Genomic DNA, 19,529 nt, shown 5'->3' with positions numbered 1-19,529 from the left:
GCCAGGAATGGGATCGTCCTGTCGCCTGGCTGCATGGAGATGTTCTGAGAAGCAAGGTTGTAACCCTCTGGTCAACTAGCCTTGTACCTGAATTGACTGTAATTTTCCTAAGCTTATTGTTACCTCCTCTCTGTGTACATGCCACAGGTCAGGTAGTCAGCCCTGGAATCTCTCAAGTAGCAGCTGCTCTTACCCCGGTGATTCAACAGAAGGTTGAGACTCTGTAATTGTGCACCATCTTTGGGATTTGGCTGGAACTGTTCTATGTGTTATTTGCCTGTTCGTGGTTCAATATAGTATTGTCACAGTGTTTTACTCTCACCCTGTTGTCTGTGTAGCATTATGCCCACGTTAAAAGGAGAGCGCGCGTTCAGTGGGATGATCCCTGGTCCATGCAGTTTTTGACTGGGGCGCCCGCTGACCCCCTGTGTCTCCACAGTATGGTGGCAGCAGTGGGATACTACTCAGCCTGGCGGATCCAGGGGAGCTGCAGAGGACTGGTATTCTCAGACACCATCCAAGGCTCCACAACCAGGGAGGCATACAGACAGACCTAGTAGACCATTGATGAGGCATGCACAGCAGGTTTCGGATGCCACTATGTCCAACCCCACCAACTCTGCCTTAGGAAGAGGACCAGAGTGGATGTATAACCCCAAGAAACAGCAACTACAAGAGCTGTTCCAGCTTCAAAGGATTGAATGGGATTTAATCCAGGAACCACGGGATATGGTGGATGCCATGTGTGGACACAATGGTTACGAGTAGTTTCTCCTCAATTACTTGTGGAGTTTTTATTCACAAGGAAACATGGAATATGCTCTGAAGAAATTGGATGGTAGAAAATTTTGTTCTCCTGAAGGTAAGATCTCTTATATTTGTGACTGAGCTTAAAGACATGCTGTGGACTGTCCCTGATAAGTGGAGAAGGATGATAGGATTCCGATCATGTCTGGCTAATTAAGATGTTGGAGCAATCAGACAACACAGCATTATATCTTAGTTAACCAGATGTCTATATTCAGCAAGCTAAGAAGGATAGTCTGAAAAAAATTAAGAGACCACCACATCAAAACCCTGTCATAGGCAGCCCAATCTCCAGACCTGAACCCCTTTGAAAACCTCTAGAATGTAATCAAGAGGATGATGGATAGTCACAAGCCATCAAACAAAGAAGAACTGCTTAAATGTTTGCGCCTGAAGCAGTGTGAAAGACTGGTGGATAGCATGCCAAGACGCATTAAAGCTGTGATTAAAAATCATGGTAATTCTACAAAATATTGATTTAACTCTTCCTGAGTTAAAACATTAGTATTGTTGTTTCTAAATTATTCTGAACTTGTTTTCTTTCCATTATTTGACGTCTGAAAGCACTGTTTTTTTTTTATTTTGACCATTTCTCCTTTTCAGAATTTTTTTTTTTTATTGCTTGGAAATTCGGAGACATGTTGTCAGAAGTTTATAGAATAAATTAACAATTTACATTTTACTCAAAAATATAAAGAGAAAAATCAGACAAACTAAACATTTTGCAGTGGTCTCTTAATTTTTGTCAGAGCTGTATATGTTGACTTTTGAATGTATGTGTTTCTTTCTGGTTGGTCAAGAAAACAGACTTTTGTTTGTGTAAGCCTGTAATACTGACTTGTAAGTTCACAATTTGTTGTAACATATTATCCTGGATGACTAGTGATACAGGGTCATTGCACAATGATGCTTGCTGATATGTTGATTACACATTTTCCAGGCCAGCCAGTTTGTTGACTTGCAAAATAGAGGTGGAAAAAGTATGCAAATAGATTACATAATCAAACAATGTGAGTTATTTTTATCACCATTCTTCCCCTTTACCTGTGAATGCTGGATTGAAGGACTCTTTTTAAAAATAAAAAGAGTTTATATGCCTCTAAAATGAAACAGAAACAGCCAAGAGATCCAAAGAATCAGAGACTCTGTACAGGACAGCAGCCAAGACAACATAGCTCCATCACGAGGAATACAGATTTGTTATTCTACAGAATGCCAGCTTAGTGGACCACAGCCCCAGCTGGAAGAATGCAGATCTGCTCTATTATTATTTATTATTATAGCGCCATTTATTCCATGGCGCTTTACATGTGAGGAGGGGTATACATAAAAAAAACAAGTACAGTAATCTTAAACAATTCAAGTCACGACTGGTACAGTAGGAGAGAGGACCCTGCTCGCGAGGGCTCACAATCTACAAGGAATGGGTGAGGATACAATAGGTGAGGGTAGAGCTGGTCGTGCAGCGGTTTGGTCGATCGGTGGTTACTGCAGGTTGTAGGCTTGTTAGAAGAGGTGGGTCTTCAGGTTCTTTTTGAAGGTTTCGATGGTAGGCGATATGTTGTGGTAGAGAGTTCCAGAGTAGGGGTGATGCGCGAGAGAAATCTTGTATGTGATTGTGGGAAGAGGAGATAAGAGGGAAGTAGAGAAGGAGATCTTGTGAAGATCGGAGGTTGCGTGCAGGTAAGTACCGGGAGATGAGGTCACAGATGTTTGGAGGAGACAGGTTGTGGATGGCTTTGTATGTCATGGTTAGGGTTTTGTACTGGAGTCTCTGGGCATCACTGACCCATGGATGTTTGTGAAAACCAGGAATGGGACCCTCTGGTTGCCTGGCTCCATGGAAATGTTTGGAGGAGCCAGGTTGTGACCCTCTGGTCAACTGGCCTTGTACTTGAATGGACTGTCAGCTTCCTAAGCTTGTCGTTTGTGAAAACCAGGTTGGGACCATCCGGTCACCTGAAACCTATGGATACGTTTGAAGAAACCAGGCTGGGACCGTCCGGTCACCTGGCACCATGGACACATTTGGGGAAACCAGGTTGGGACCATCTGGTCACCTGGCAAAATGGATATGCTTGGAGAAACCAGGTTGAAACCATCCGGTCACCTGGCACCATGTATATGGTTGGAGAAACCAGATTGTGATCATCCAGTCACCTGGCACCATGGATACATTTTGGGAAACCAGGTTGGAACCATCCAGTCACTTGGCCACGTACCTCAATGGACTGTCATCTTCCTAAGCTTGTTGTTATCTTCTCTCTGTGTGCGTGCCACAGGTGGAATAAAGGGCCCTGGAAGCTGAAGCCAGGTTGTGACCCTCCAGTCAACTTGCCTTGTACTTGAATGGACTGTCATCTTCCATAGCTTGTCATTACCTCCTCTCTGTGCATGTCACAGATGGGGTAGTCCAAAACATCCAAAGAACCAGAGGCAGGACAGCAGCCAAGACATCATGGCTCCATGACGAGGGTCACAGATTTATTATTCTTCAAGATACCAACTTACGGGACCTTGGCCCTGACTGGAAGAATACTCATCTTCTCCATTAACCATCGCTGAACCATGGATACATTTCTGAAAGCCAGGAATGAGACACATCGGTCACCTGGCTCCATGGAGATGTTTGGAGAAGCCAGGTTGTGATCCTCCAGTCAACTGGACTTGTTCCTGAATGGACTGTCATCTTTCTAAGCTTGTTGTTACCTCCCCTATGTGTGCATGTCATAGGTGGGGCTAGTCGGCCCTGGAAGCTCTGAAATAACAACTGCTGTTATCCAGGCGAGTCAGTGGAAGGGTGAGACTCTGTAACGTGCACAATCTTGGGTATTTGACTGGGACTGTTCTACATGTTATTTGCCTTTTTGTGGTTCAATAAAGTATTGCCATGCTGTTTTACCCTACCCTCTATTGTCTGTGTAGCATTACACCCATGTTAAAAAGAGAGCTGGTGTTTGGTGGGATGATTACTGGTCCATGCAGTTTCAGCTGTCCCCCCTGTTTCTCCACCAAAGCATCTCTACCGATTTCCAATATGTTTTCATGTTGGATCCGGGGCCAGATGAAGTAGGGTCTGAGCAGAATCCAGACCCTCGTCACCAGATGTTAACCCCTGGGGGTAGAGGAGATCCTGATGAGACTCAGATACCAGAGGTGCATGCGGACTGTACTGTGGTGTCAGGGCAGGAAGAGGAGGAATGTGAGTTTCGGGCAAGGAGTGGAAGAACAGAGAGTATGACGATGGGGCTGTAGATCCCACTTGGTGTGAACCCAGAGGCACGCAGCTGAGTAGCTCAGCAGAAGAGGAAGACGATGAGGTTACTTTGCAGCTTGCCACACAGACACATAGTGATGCAACCATGACAAGCACTGCATTCTCAGCCACAACTGTGGCTTTGGCCAACACCGGTCACGAGTCTGCAGTTTTTTGCAGGGGCAGCAAGGGTTGCCTTGCCTGGGCCTTTTTTGAGACCGCATAGGATGACCCAACTGACGTTATCTGTCACATTTGCAAAAAAAAAGGCAAAAATTGTAAGAATTTACTTGTGCATGTGCCGGCTCATGCATGTAGTAATCAACATACCTTACTCTGGGAATCTCACTGCACTAAAATGAGGAGTAGTGGGCCTCGCAACCACCAGCCACACCATCAACAGCATCTGTTTCTTCTTCCTCCTTCATCACTGTGCCAAGTCTTCTCACACAGGTCTCCAGACGCAGAAACCACACTTGTTTACCCCCTACAGTAGGGGTGAGTGAGAGCTCGTCAGCTTTTATGGAAGTGGAGATACCTGCTGTTTTATGTCACCTAGCACAACACATCTTTCTCAATCCACCATAACATCTCTGCTTGCACCTCACTCACAGTCTAGCAGTTTGTCCTGTTCTCTGTACTCCATCCTCTCTCAGCACAGCAGTCAGCCCTTGGTCCCGCAGTTGTGGTCACATAAAATAATGTTTTCTTCTACACATGGCAAAGTTAAAAGCTTGAACTCCACCATCTCCAATCTGTTGGCCAACGAAATGCTGCCTTTCTGCCTGGCAGATACAGACTGTTTTCGAAAGTTGATGGCCATCGCAGTCCCCCTGTACCTGTTGCCCAGTTGCCATTAGTTATCTAAGAAAACAGTGCCTGCGCTACCCAGCATATCGCAGACAAGATCACTCATTCCTTGAAAAAAATATATGTCTGCCAGAGTGCATTTCACCACTGACACCTGAATGAGAAAACATGGCCAGGGGTGTTAAATCTCACTGACTGGGCACTGGGTGACTCTAGTCGCTGTAGAGGCAGGCGTCAAGGAGCTGCTCCACAAGTGTTTGAATCCCCAAGGCTTGCGAGACAAACCTCTGTATCTAACACTTCCTCCACTGTTTCTGCCTCCACCTCCTCTAGGGCCTCCACCTGTGTCCTCAACCCCTGCCTTAATGAGATACGCGTTCCAACAGTGCAGATAGAATCTCCTCCACCTCCGTACTGCACAGCCATGGCTCACTGCATTAAAATTAGTATGCCTTGGAGATCGCAGTCACACAGCTCAAGAGTCGTGGACAGCTATCCAGGCTGAGTTAGAGCAATGGCTGTCTCCACTGAATCTGGAGCCAGGGAAGGCCGTGTGCGATAATGGTGTAAACCTGGCAGCGGCCCTACATCGGGGAAACCTCACACACGTGCCTTGCATGGCTCATGTCCTCAACCTAGTGGTACAGTAGGTATCCCGGTCTGGGTACGCTGCTGCAGAAAGCACGTTCGCTATGTGCTCGCTTCCGACTATCACATACCACAGGTCATCGACTTGCATTGCTACAGAGGTCTTTTGGTCTACCGGTTAATTATTTGATTATCAATGTTCTGATGCGGTGGAATTCCACTCTGCACATGTTGCTGTGGCAGCAGCGAGGGGCCCTGGTGCAGTATGTCCTTCTTCATAGCTCGGGCCAACAAAGTATGGACATGGTGCAAATCATGCTTGTGGAGTGAGCACAGATGAAGGACATCTGCACCCTTCTGCACAGTTTTGAAATGGCTACTAAGATAGTGCTGACGATGCTGTCATTAGCATCTCTATTCCGGTCGTTTACATGCTGAAGCACATTGTGAATAGTCTGCGCGAGGAGGTGGTGGTCCCAGAGGAAGAGGTGGAAGCAGAGGAGGTTGCAGAAGGGATATCAATATCTGTAAGTTCCAGACCATCATGACACAGGCCGGTGCCATGGGAGGGTGGATTACAGCAAAGGAGAGGGTCATGGTACCAGACAAACTGTTAAGGTGCAGGAGCCAAAGAACAATTTGAGGAGGAAGAGGTGATGGACGCCAACAGTCAGGAGGTGAAGAGGATAATGATTCTCTCTCTGTTGTCTGTGGTTGGCAGGAGAGGATGGAGGAAGCAACCTTGAGTGTTACCCCGCCAGCAACACACCATGGACTTGGACCTCATTTAAGTGCCTGATACATGAACGTCTTTTTGCTGCACTATATTCAACATGATCAAAACATATGTACCAAGCTAACACTCACAGATGGTGCCACTAATCAAAGAAACAATATATATCAAGGTGCAGGGATGTGTACAATGAAGGTTTAATGAAAAAGCAAGGGCAATCAAATAAAAAAGAAAGCACTAACAGAACCAAAATACTAAAATTACTAAACTTTATTAATTGTAACAGTAAGACACATGGTATAAAATCTGAAATGAACAACAGGGAAATGACAATGGTACACCAGAACAAGAGTGGAGCACAAGAGTGGAGCCACGATAGTTAAACAGGTAAACAAAAAACACAGGCTCAGATCAGTTCAGATATATAGGTCTGCTCAAAAATGCAAGTGCATGGTGCAAAAAGGGAACATCCATAAAGGTAAGTATAAATGGAATATATCCAATTAAAGGGTGTAATTTGAAACACAAAGAACATTCATAAAGGCAGAACAGCCATAGCCAAAAAGTCAAATGGAGCAAAGACCGTACACAGAGTAGTAAAAGCCTGAGGTATTTACCTGAGAAAACATGGCGCCACCCACCCCTCTACTCTGTGTATGGTCTTTGCTCCATTTGACTTTTTGGCACTATGCACTTGCACTTTTGTGCAGACCTATATACCTGAACCGATCTGCTGTGCCTGTGTTTTTTGTTTACCTGTTTGACTATCGTAGCTCCACTCTTGTTCTGGTGTACCATTGTCATTTCCCTGTTGTTCATTTCAGATTTTATACCATGTGTCTTACTGTTAAAATTAATAAAGTTTTGTATTTTTAGTATTTTGGTTCTGCTTTCTTTTTTATTTGGTTGGCCTATATTCAACATGATGCCCAGATAGGTTTAGAAATAGTGCTGACTACTGGGTTACCAATCTTCTAGATCCACTGTACATTAGTACATTTTGCCAGATTTATCCCTGTATCGCATGCTGGAGTATCGAAACCCGCTTGTAGACAATAATAAGAGTGGTTTACTCCAAGACAGCAGTGAGGCACACTGCGTGCATCGCAGCTCTAGACTTCCATCCCCGGAAACATCAAGTCGTCATCACAAAAACACTAGCATCAGCAGCAGCAGTGTAAAGGCTGAGTCACACATAACGATATCGTTAACGATATCGTTGCAACGTCACGCTTTTGGTGACGTAGCAACAATCCCGCTAACGATCTCGTTATGTGTGATAGCGACCAACGATCAAGGCCCCTGCTGGGAGATCGTTGGTTGATGGGAATGATCAGGACCTTTTTTTGGTCGCTGATCACCCGCTGTCATCGCTGGATCGGCGTGTGTGACGCCGATCCAGCGATGTGTTCACTTGTAACCAGGGTAAATATTGGGTTGCTAAGCGCAGGGCCGCACTTAGTAACCCGATATTTACCCTGGTTACCATTGTAAAAATTAAAAAAAAAACAGTACATACTCACATTCTGATGTCTGTCACTTCCCCCGCCGGCGTCCACAGGGTAAAAACTGCTTCCGGCAAGAGCGCTGCTAATATGCACGCGCTGCTGCCGAGAGCTTCCCTGCACTGAGTGTGTCAGCGACGGCCGTAAAGCAGAGCACAGCGGTGACGTCACCGTTGTTACTGCCGGCGCTGACACATTCAGTGCAGGGAAGCTCTTGGCAGCAGCGCGTGCATATTAGCAGCGCTCCTGCCGAAAGCAGTTTTAACCCTGTGGACGCCGGCGGGGGAAGTGACAGACATCAGAATGTGAGTATGTAGTGTTTTTTTTTTTTTTTTACTTTTACAATGGTACCCAGGGTAAATATCGGGTTACTAAGCGCGGCCCTGCACTTAGTAACCCGATGTTTACCCTGGTTACCCGGGTGCTGCAGGGGGACTTCGGCATCGTTGAAGACAGTTTCAACGATGCCGAAGTCGTTCCCCTGATCGTTGGTCGCTGGAGAGAGCTGTCTGTGTGACAGCTCCCCAGCGACCACACAACGACTTACCAACGATCACGGCCAGGTCGTATCGCTGGTCGCGATCGTTGGTAAGTCGTTTAGTGTAACGGTACCTTTAGTTGCATAAGCAATTTCTGTGAGTCATTTCACACATTTTTTACACCAGCCTGTGCACCAGCAGAACAGAGTATAAGTCTGACACGTTGTAAACAATTGGTGAGGATGGTGCAGTAGTATCTGGAGCTCAATATCAATACCATTAGGGAGGGTTTGGACCCTTTTGCATTTTGGTCTTCAAAAATGGAACAGTGGCCTGAGCTTGCCTGTCACACCTGGAGGTTTTGTCATGCCTGTCAGCCAGCGTTCTCTCAGAACGTGTCTTCAGCGTTGATGGCGGTCTCCTGATGGATAAGCGCGTTGTCTCCTCAAAGTGTAGACTGCCTAACTTTAATCAAAATGAACAAGTCATGGATCTCCAATGACTTTTGCACCCCAGTCACAGATTGGGCAGAATAGGCAATGGTGTCGTTTTTAGTGTCATGTATTGATTTTGCGTTATTGCAGTCTGTGCCATCTTTGTGGTGTCTTCTGTGCCTGCTGTTGCTACTGCACAAACAATTTTTTTAAAATGTGTAGACTCCAAGTTCGGTCTCCATCTGGTGCGTTGCCTGTAGTGTCGGAGGCCTATTATATTGTTTAACTCTATGGAAATTGATGCCACTTTAGTGGTGTGTGACAATCATTTTTTTTTTAATGTGGAGACTCCAGGTTTGCTCTCCATTTTGTGGGCTGCCTATAGACGTAGGGCTCCCAGACAAGCAGGCCCGTATGTACTTTCACTCAACTACCTGTGTTACTGTTCTTACATTTTTCTACCAATTTTACTGTATGAAACTGATGTTTGTGCCTTCTGAGTGTGGCTGGGAGAAAAAAAATATTTGAGCTGTTGCTTGAGGTATCAAGGCTCTCAGCTAAGAAGGCTTACACCACTCCCTTATCCATTAGGTCTTCATTGAAACTTCAATTCCAAGCTGTAAATGCTGGGCTTGACCCTGATACCTCATGCATGGCACATGGCTGACTGCTGCTGTGCCATTAGCAAATTTCTACTGTGGGTCAATTGATGCCAGTTTTCATTGTCTGCCACTAATTTTAGCTGTTTGGTAAGCTTTTTGTCACCGCTTAAGCTATTGTGTATATATTTAGTTTTGCTTCCCAGTGAATTTAATGGGATTCGGGTACATTCGTTGAACTGTTTGGTGAACAGGAAGGTTCGCTCATCTCTAGAAGGGATGTCACATATGGAGAAGATTGGGGATGGGGGAACTCTTATATGGAGAAGATGAGGGATAACTTATATGGAGAAGGTTGTGGGTAGGAGGATGTCTGATATGGAGAAGATTGAGAATGCGGTATGTCGGATATGGAGACGATTGGGGGTTTGGGGATGTCGAATCTATAGAGAAGATTGGGGGTGGGGGAACCTCTTATATGAAAAAGATAGAGAATGGGGAAAAGTCGGATATGAAGAAGATTGGGGGTGGTGGTTTGTTGAATATCAAGAAGATTGAGGGTCTGGGAACACCTGAGAAACATGGGACTGGGTGGGTGTAAGATATAGAGTAAATATCATCTATCTGCTTTCTGTGCTTGCAGATTTAGGGACTTCGGTTGTATCACAGCTTCTGGAGGCAGAACCAGAGAAGATTTACGCCACGCCGGACCCTAGTCTTCCTGATACCGATATTAAGGCTCTCAGCACCCTTTGTGATCTTGCTGACCGAGAGCTAGTGCTGACAATTGGGTGGGCGAAACATATTCCTGGTTAGTCTGTACTACCTCATGTCTACAATCCACCGCCTCCTGTCTCTGACCACCGTGCTCTTTACAATTCGCTCCCTTCTTTCTCTGACCACCCACCCCTCTACAGTCCACCCTCTCTTGTCTCTGACCACCCTCCCCTCTAAAGCCTGCCCCCTCCTGTCTCTGACCACCCTCTTGTCTCTGACCACCTTTCTCTCTACTGTCTGCTCCCTCCTGTCCCTGACTGCCCTCCCCTCTACAGTACGCCCCTCTTGTCTTTGACCGCCCTCCTCTCTAATATCCCCCCTACAGTATGCCCCTCTTATCTCTGACCATCCTCCTCTTTAATGTCCCCCATCTTGTCTCTGACCGCCCTACCCTCTACAGTCTGCCCCTCCTGTTTCTGACCTCCCTACCCTTTACAGTCTGCCCCCTCCTGTCTCTGACCGCCATACCCTCTACAGTCCGCCTCCTCCTGTCTCTGACCACTTTCCCCTCTACAGTACACCTCATACGTCTCTGATCACCCTCCTCTCTAATGTCCCCCTCCTATTTCTGACTGCTCTCCCCTCTACAGTCCCCCCTATTGTCTCTGATCACTCTCTCCTCTACAGTCCCCCTCCTGTCTCTGAGCGCCCTCTCCTCTATAGTCCCCCCGTCTCTGACTGTCCTCCCCTCTACAGTCCCCCTTCCTGTCTCTGACTGGCCTCCCCTCTACAGTCTCCCCTCCTGTCCATGTCCACCCTCCCCTCTATAGTCCCCCTTCCTGTCTCTGACCACTTTCCCCTCTACCGTATACCCCTCTTATCTCTCACCACCCTCCTCTCTAATGTCCCCCCTATTGTCTCTGACCGCTCTCCCCTCTACAGTCCCCCCTATTGTCTTTGACCACCCTCTCTTCTACAGTCCCCCTCCTGTCTCTGAGCACCCTCTCCTCTACAGTCCCCCCTCCTGTCTCTGACCGCCTCCCCTCTACAGTCCCCCCTATTGTCTCTGACCTCTGCACTCTTCTCCAGGCTTCTCCTCCCTCTCGCTGGCGGATCAGATGAGTTTACTCCAGGGGGCGTGGATGGAGATCCTGCTGCTGGGTGTGGTTTATCGGTCCCTCCCATTTGGCGATCAGCTGGTGTATGCAGAGGATTACGTCATTGATGAGTTGCGGTCTCGGGTCTGTGGACTCCGCCCTCTCTATCTCTGCATGCAGCGTCTCGTCCACAGATATCGCAGCCTCCGCCTTGACAAGGAAGAGTATGTCACCCTAAAAGCGCTGGTGCTCACCAACTCTGGTAAGGGGTTTCCTGCCTATTCTTGAGCTCAACACTTTGCTGCACCATCTGCCTTTGCCAGAGCTGTACCGTGGCTGCTTTCTGTGGCGCACTCCAACACCTCCCATCTTTTCTCTCCTAGATTCGCTGCACATAGAGGATGCTCAGAGTGTGCAGAGACTGCAGGACCTTCTCCAGGCAGCTCTGCACGAACATGACACCTGTCATCACCAGGACGAGCCGCGGAGAGCCGGGCAGCTCCTCCTCACCCTCCCGCTGCTGCGCCAAACATCCAGCAAAATGGTGCTGCACTTCCACGGGGTGCGGGCGCAGGGTGCAGTGCCCATGCACAAACTGTTCCTGGAAATGCTGGAGGCAAAGTGCGATCTACAAGTGTGGCACCCACAGTAGACCTGCTGACATCCGCACACCCCCCCGTACACAACACAGAGGGTAGCGGCGACAGTGATTCACCACTGTACAGAAACCAGGGAAAACGGGCACAGAGATCAAAAACGGGATGTAACGAGCACAGAGACCACCTCCTGTACACAAGACAGGGTATGGGGGGGAACAGAGGCCAACCGCTGTACACAAGATTGGGCGTAAAGGACACAGAGACCACCCCCTGTACACAAGACAGGGTAACGACCACAGAGAGCCACCACTGTACAGAAACCATTTGTAACGGGCACAGAGATTTTAAAAAATGGGGCGTAACGGGCACAAAGACCACCCCCTCTACACAAGACACGGCGTAACAGGCACAGAGACCACCTTTTGCACACAAGACAGGGCGTGGGGGAACAGACCATCCCCTGTACACAAGACGGGGTGTAACGGACACAGAGACCATTCCGTGTGTACACAAGATGGGGCATAACGGGCACAGAGACCACCCCCTGTACACAGCATGGGGTGCAACAGGCACATAGATGAAAAACATGGCATAACGTGCAAAGGCATCAACACCTGTACACAAAATGGGTCATAATGGACACAGACATAATCACCTATACCGAAGATGGGACGTAATGGGCAATTGTACAGAACAAAGAGTGTGGGCTATAAATCAGGGCTTCTCATTTCCTGGCCTCAGCTGAGTGATGAGACTCAGGAGCCACAGAATAAACACTAAGGAAATCCTCTGACATAACTAGTGGGAGGACGGACAACATGGGAGGAGAAGGATGAATGTCTGTATATAGTGTGTAATAAACGGATCAGAAGTCTCTGCAGTGTTTACATATCATAAAACGTCATATGGCAAAGCTCCCCTTAAGGTACCGTTACACTAAACGACTTACCAACGATCACGACCAACGATCACGACCAGCAATACGACCAGGCCGTGATCGTTGGTAAGTCGTTGTGTGGTCGCTGGGGAGCTGTCACACAGCTCTCTCCAGCGACCAACGATCAGGGGAACGACTTCGGCATCGTTGAAACTGTCTTCAACGATGCCGAAGTCCCCGGGTAACCAGGGTAAACATCGGGTTACTAAGTGCAGGGCCGCGCTTAGTAACCCGATATTTACCCTGGTTACCATTGTAAAAGTTAAAAAAAAAACAACAGTACATACTCACATATTCCGATGTCTGTCACGTCCCCCGCCGTCAGCTTCCCGCACTGACTGTGTCAGCGCCGGCCGTAAAGCAGAGCACAGCGGTGACGTCACCGCTGTGTTCTGCTTTACGGCCGGCGCTGACAGTCAGTGCAGGGAAGCTGACGGCGGGGGACGTGACAGACATCGGAATATGTGAGTATGTACTGTTGTTTTTTTTTTAACTTTTACAATGGTAACCAGGGTAAATATCGGGTTACTAAGCGCGGCCCTGGTAAACGGTAGTTTACATTAATGAGGTTCTTGGTTAAAACAAGTTATCACTAGTGATGAGCGAATATACTCGTTACTCAAGATTTCTCAAGCATGCTCAGGAGTCCTCCGAGTATTTTTTAGTGATCGGAGATTTAGGTTTTATTGCCGCAGCTGAATGATTTACATCTGTTAGCCAGCATAAGTACATGTGGGGGTTGCCTGGTTGCTAGGGAATCCCCACATGTACTTATGCTGGCTAACAGATGTAAATCATTCAGCTGCGGCAAGAAAAACTAAATCTCCGAGCACTAAAAAATACTCGGACGACACCCGAGCATGCTCAGGAAATCTCGAGTAACGAGTATATTCGCTGATCACTAGTTATTACCCATCCATGGGCTCCACAGGATAGGTGATCGCTTAGGTCTGACCATTAGAAACTGCACCGATCGGAAGAATGGGGAAGTTTTATCCCTGACAGGACACTTTTATCCCTATTTTAAAATGCAGCGGCAGGTGGGATGTCTGACCGCAGCTCCATTCATTCTCTTTGGGGCTTCCAGAAAAAAACAAGAGCAGCCACTGAGGGAATGAATGGATCAGTGATCTAGTCGAACATGCCACTCCAGTCTAAGGGTACGTGTCCACGTTCAGGATGGCCAGCGGTTTGGACGGAGCGGCAAACCCGCTCCGCCCAAAGCTCCGCCCCCTTTTGCAGACGCGATGATGCCGGATGTGTTCATTGCACACATCCGGCATCATCGCACCCCACACATAGGGCCCTGTGTTTTACCTTGCTGCGGCACAGCATCGCCGCAAGGTAAACGGACATGCTGCGATCTGAAAAGACGCGCCGCATGTCTGGAATCGCAGGGTCGCCGGATGCGTGTTTCCACGCATAGTGGAGATGGGATTTCATAAAATCCCCTCCACTATGCTGTAACATCTGGACGCTGCGGCTCTGCGCAGCGTCAAACACGCAGCTTTTCCTGAACGTGGAAACATACCCTAATGGGGATAAAAAGTTCCACATTTTGCTGAATGGGTCCAAGCAGTCAGACCCCCACTAATCAATACATTATCACTTATCCTGTGGAGAGGTGATTACTTTTTTCCACAGGAAACCCCCTGTAAGTGCATCTCAGCCGCTGTGTACAAAGCATTAAAACTCTAATGGAAATAAAGAATCTTCTCCTAATATCAGAGAGAATAAATGACCGCCATACACAACACAATCCACTATACCAAGACCAATATTACCACATACAGGAAGAAATACCACCACACCATGACCAGACCACATACTGACCGAATAATACTACATACAAGGGACAACTACCGCCACACCAAGACCAGATCACATATTACCACCACATACAGGAAAGATATATATCTTGGTACCATGTTAGCCAGTAGATAGAAAATATTTAGAATTGAGAGTCCTCAGTGGTTTATACCTTTTAATGGCTAACTGAAAAGATGGTAACAAATTGCAAACTTTCGAGACTACACAGGTCTCTTCATCAGGCAAAAACTAAAAGAAATTCTGAAGAATCACATAATTATGCACAACACAGCACAGAAAAAAAAAAAAACATGGATGAGACAGGTGACATGAAGCAGAATTACCATGAGTGATAAACAGTTATGTCCACAAATATTGGGCCAGTTCTTAGATAAGGAATGTTTTATTGTCTTCTGATTGGGGTCTGGTTCTGTTGTGATGACCCCTCAGTCTGAGGGGCAAGTTCCTTAGTTGATGTAAAAAGACATAAATCCATGCGACACATTCATTCCTGCAGTGAGAGTGTCAAAGGTCATCATCAGCTTATACTCCCAGACTCTTCAGTCTCTCTTAGATTTGAAGCTACCTTTTAACACAAGTAATTTCATGTCCATAATGTTATGATTTGGGAGACAAAAATGTATTGCCACAGGTAGATCCATTCTTTTTTCTCTTATTGTGTGGCGGTGAGAATTCATTCTCGTTCTAAGCTTTTGCCCTGTCTCCCCCACATACAGACCCCCAGTTGGACATTTAGTACAAATAATTAGGTACACCACATTAGAAGTGACGCAGCTGAAAGTACCTGGGATCTTGTAGTCCTGATGTGAATTGGGGATCTTTATCTTGTCCGTGGTCATTATAAATGGACAGGTTTTACATTTTTTCTGATTGCAAGGAAAGGTTCCTGCAGCTGTTGGAGAGGACAGGGAGCTCTTGACAATGATGCTTCTTAGATTTGGGGGCTGCCTAAAAGACAGTAGTGGGGGGTCTGGAAAAATGGATTGTAATCGGGCATCTTTTTGTAGTATAGGTTGTAATTTCCGTGCAGCTACCCTTAGCACCTCCAGATTTGGATTGTAGGTGACTACTAGAGGTACCCGGTTATTTTCTTCTTTAGCTTTGTAATGTAGCAGGTGATTCCTTGATATTCTGGTGGCTCTTGTAATCTGGTTTTCAATTGTTCTTGGATGGTAGCCCTGATTCAAAAAGGTCTTTCTGAGGCGACCAAGGTGTTCATCCCTATCCATTGGGTTGGAACATATACGATTGTATCTGATGGCTTGGCTGTAGACAATGGAGTTTTTATGTGTTTTGGATGGAAACTGTCCCATTTAAGGTATGTTGGACGGTCCATTGGCTTCTGATACAGGGATGTCTCTATTTTATTGTTCTGCAGCTTAATGATGGTGTCCAAAAAGTTAATTTCAGTACAGGAGTAGTTGAGTGTCAAGTTGATGGTAGGATGAAATTGATTAAACTGTTCATGGAACGTCTTTAGCTGTGGCTCAGACTCCGTCCAGATGATTAAAATGTCATCAATGTAGCGGTACGACGCCAGAGGCCTGATGGGACATGAGGACAAAAAGTCGCTTTCAAGCTTAGCCATGAAAAGATTTGCATACTGTGGGGCCATTTTACTTTCCATTGCTGTGCCAGTCTCCTGTAGATAGATCTTCTTGTCAAATTCAAAGTAATTGTGGGTGAGGATGAATTTTATAAGTTTCACCACAGAATTTGCATCAGTCCCTGTGTTTTCCAGGACGAATTTGCAGGCATTTAATCCATCCTGGTGTGGGATATTGGAGTACAAAGATTCCACATCCTTCTGGTAGAGGACCTATTGCAGATAGTTTATTCAATAGGTCAGTTGTGTCCTGAATGAAGCTGGGTGTATCCTTTACCAGGGGTTTAAGAATACCCTCTACCCATCCAGATACCTGCTCAGTAAGGGTGCCCACAATTATTTCAAGTGTGGGCACCCTTACTGAGCAGGTATCTGGATGAATAGAGGACTCTCATTTCTAAATATTTTCTACCACCACATAGTGACCGAATAATATGACATATTAGGGCAGCACGGTTCAGAGGTTAGCACTGCAGCCTTGCAGCGCTGGGGTCCTGGGTTCAAATCCCACCAAGGACAACAATTGCAATGAGTTTGTATGTTCTCCCCTTATTTGCATGGGTTTCCTCCAGGTACTCTGGTTTCCTCCCACATTTACAAAGACATAATACTAGGGAATCTAGATTGTGAGCCCCATCGGGGACAGTGGCAATAATGTCTGTAAAGCACTGTGAAATTAAAAGCGCGATAAAAATGAGTAAAAATAAATAAAAATAAATATTACCAGCATATAGGGACCAAATGATACCACATACATGGAGAAATACTGCCACGCCGTGACCAGACCACAAATTACCATCATATAGTGCCCGAATACTACAATATTGATTATGAATACTAACAACACTGTTATTACCACCAGTGACAATATACACAGTACCTCTGTATATAGTGTCAGTGTACAGGTAATAGTGATCACAGGTGACATTATACACAGGAGATCTGTATATAGTGTACATATAATACAGTGATCACCAGTGAGATTATACACAGGAGCTCTGTATATAGTGTCAGTGTACATGTAATACAGTGATCACTGGTGACATACACAGGAGCTCTGTATATAGTGTCTGTACATGCACTACAGTGATATTATACACAGGAGATCTGTATATAGTGTTAGTGTACAGGTAATACAGTGATCACCAATGACATTATACACAGGAGCTCTGTATACAGTGTCAGTGTACAGGTAATACAGTGATCACTAGTGACATTATACACAGGAGCTCTGTATACAGTGTCAGTGTACAGGTAATACAGTGATCACCGATGACATTATACACAGGAGCTCTGTATACAGTGTCAGTGTACAGGTAATACAGTGATCACCAGTGACATTATACACAGGAGCTCTGTATATGGTGTATAGTGTACAGGTAATACAGGGATCACCGGTGACATTATACACAGGAGCTCTGTATATAGTGTCAGTGTACAGGTAATACAGGGATCACCAGTGACATTATACACAAGAGCTCTGTATATAGTGTCAGTGTACACATAATACAGTGATCACCAGTGACATTATACAAAGGAGCTCTGTACACAGTATACAGTATATAGTGTAAGTGTACAAGCAACACACTGACTCACCGGTGACATCTGTAGTTGAAGTCTTTTTTCTTCATTCAGTGCAGACCGCCATTACTTCTTCCAGCAAAGACTCGTCTCTGCAGAAAATAACAGCTATAGCTGATCACTTCCAGTGCACATTTCCCACTATTTTCCTCGACTTCTATACTATGTCAGATGAAGAAAAAAAAAACAGTGCCACCCTGCACAGTAGCAGGACCCCCTTTTGTTCTCCCCATGGAAGACAGTAAGCTCAAAAGTAAATTACAGCAGTAATAATGTCCCCTACAGTAATAAAGTCCCCACTTGCCACCATAAACCAATAATGTATGTTCCTCATCCTGACCTCAATACAGTAATTATGTCACCCCTTTATTTAATAAGGTGCCAGATCCTTGGCCCCTTTATTTAATGTCTCCATCTGTACCCCAATGTCCACCTTAATAAGGTCCCTATCCTGGGCCCCTTCCAGTAATAATGTCCTCATCCTGGGCCCCTTTATTTAATGTACCCTCCCTGGGCCCTATGTCCGTCCCTATGGCCACTACCTTGCCCAACTACAGAAGGGGGGATTCTTCTCACCTTCTTGCGCTCCCCAGCATCCTCTTGTGGCTTCATATTCGGCGTGGTCGTTACAATGGCTGCCTACTGCTGCTGTGACAGGGTGATCTGCTCTGTGACAGGCCGTGAGCTGACGTCACATAGCAGTAATATTGAAAGGCCGTCGGCATATCAAAGGCTGCAGGAGTCATTTAACAAAACTGCTATGTGACTTCAACACATGGCCTGTCACAGAGCAGAGCGCCCTGTCACAGTAGCAGCCGGTATTCATCTTGATGTGCGTTGTCGCCAGGGTCAGCTCCAGGTTTTCATGGGCCTCGGGCGAAAGAGTATCAGTGGGCCCCTTTAACACATGCCACGATTCCTGATGCACAGATAAAAAAACATATAGTACAATATATAGGCACCACACAGTGCGCCATACAGTATTATTGTCAACACATAGTCCTCCATACAGTATTATGGGCAACCACATAGTCCTCCATACAGTATTACGGCACCTCATAGTCCTCCATACAGTATTATGGGCAACCACATACTCCTCCATACAGTATTATTGGCCCCATATAATGCTCCTTCATACAGTATTATTGGCCCCATATAATGCTCCTCCATACAGTATTATGGGCACCTAATAGTCATCCATACAGTATTATGGCCAACCACATAGTCTGCCATACAGTATTATTGCCCCATATAATGCTCCTCCATACAGTATTATTGGCCCCATATAATGCTCCTTCATACAGTATTATGGACATCTCATAGTCCTCCATACAGTATTATGGCCAACCACATAGTCCTCCATAAAGTATTATGGGCCCCATATAATGCTCCTCCATACAGCACATCATGGGCCCCCTGCTCCTACATACAGTATTGTGGGCCCCATGCTCCTCCACACAGTATTATGCCCCCAGCTCCTCCCCACAGTATTATGGGATCCCGCTTCTCCATACAGTATTATGCATCCCCGCTCCTCCATACAGTATTTTGGTCCCCCCTCTCCTCCACACAGTATTATGCCCCACCCAGGTCCTCCACACAGTATTATGGGCCCCCCGCTCCTCCACACAGTATTACGCCTCCCCAGCTCCTCCACACAGTATTATGCCCCCCAGCTCCTCCATGCAGTATTATGCCCCCCAGCTCCTCCACGCAGTATTATGCCCCCCAGCTCCTCCACACAGTATTATGCCCCCCCAGCTCCTCCGCAGTGTTATGCCCCTCCAGCTCCTCCACACAGTATTATGCCGCCCCGCATAGTATTATGCCCCCCAGCTCCTCCACACAATATTATGCCCCCCGCACAGTATATTACTATGGGCCCCATAAAAAAAAAAGTAAAATCCTCACCTCTCCCGTTCACTCTGCAGGTCCGGTAAACTCAGCATCT

General features: G+C 46.4%; 1 protein-coding gene and 1 long non-coding RNA gene across 3 annotated transcripts in view; one reads left to right on the top strand and one right to left on the bottom strand.

Moving 5' to 3' along the window:
* The window catches only part of ESRRB (estrogen related receptor beta), a 34,534-nt gene extending 22,036 nt beyond the window's left edge, over nt 1-12,498 (top strand). For both annotated transcript variants that reach the window (XM_077267535.1, XM_077267534.1), the window contains 3 exons: nt 9,855-10,022; nt 11,018-11,287; nt 11,409-12,498. In XM_077267535.1, the coding sequence (XP_077123650.1) occupies nt 9,855-10,022; nt 11,018-11,287; nt 11,409-11,677 (707 nt within the window). In that variant the 3' untranslated portion in view covers nt 11,678-12,498. The remainder of the gene's footprint in view (nt 1-9,854; nt 10,023-11,017; nt 11,288-11,408) is intronic.
* Nucleotides 12,499-14,324: 1,826 nt separating this feature from the next.
* On the bottom strand, nt 14,325-18,283 carry LOC143760482 (uncharacterized). Its single transcript, XR_013212257.1, has 3 exons — nt 18,155-18,283; nt 17,594-17,670; nt 14,325-16,210 (listed from the first exon to the last, which is right to left on the bottom strand). It is a non-coding gene; the product is annotated as an uncharacterized LOC143760482 (long non-coding RNA).
* Between the last annotated feature and the right edge of the window lie 1,246 nt (nt 18,284-19,529).

Source organism: Ranitomeya variabilis, chromosome 1, assembly GCF_051348905.1.
Source record: "Ranitomeya variabilis isolate aRanVar5 chromosome 1, aRanVar5.hap1, whole genome shotgun sequence".
Taxonomy (NCBI): Eukaryota; Metazoa; Chordata; class Amphibia; order Anura; family Dendrobatidae; genus Ranitomeya; species Ranitomeya variabilis.
The sequence above is the reverse complement of the archived record's forward strand: the minus strand, read 5'-3'. Positions and strand labels throughout refer to the sequence as shown.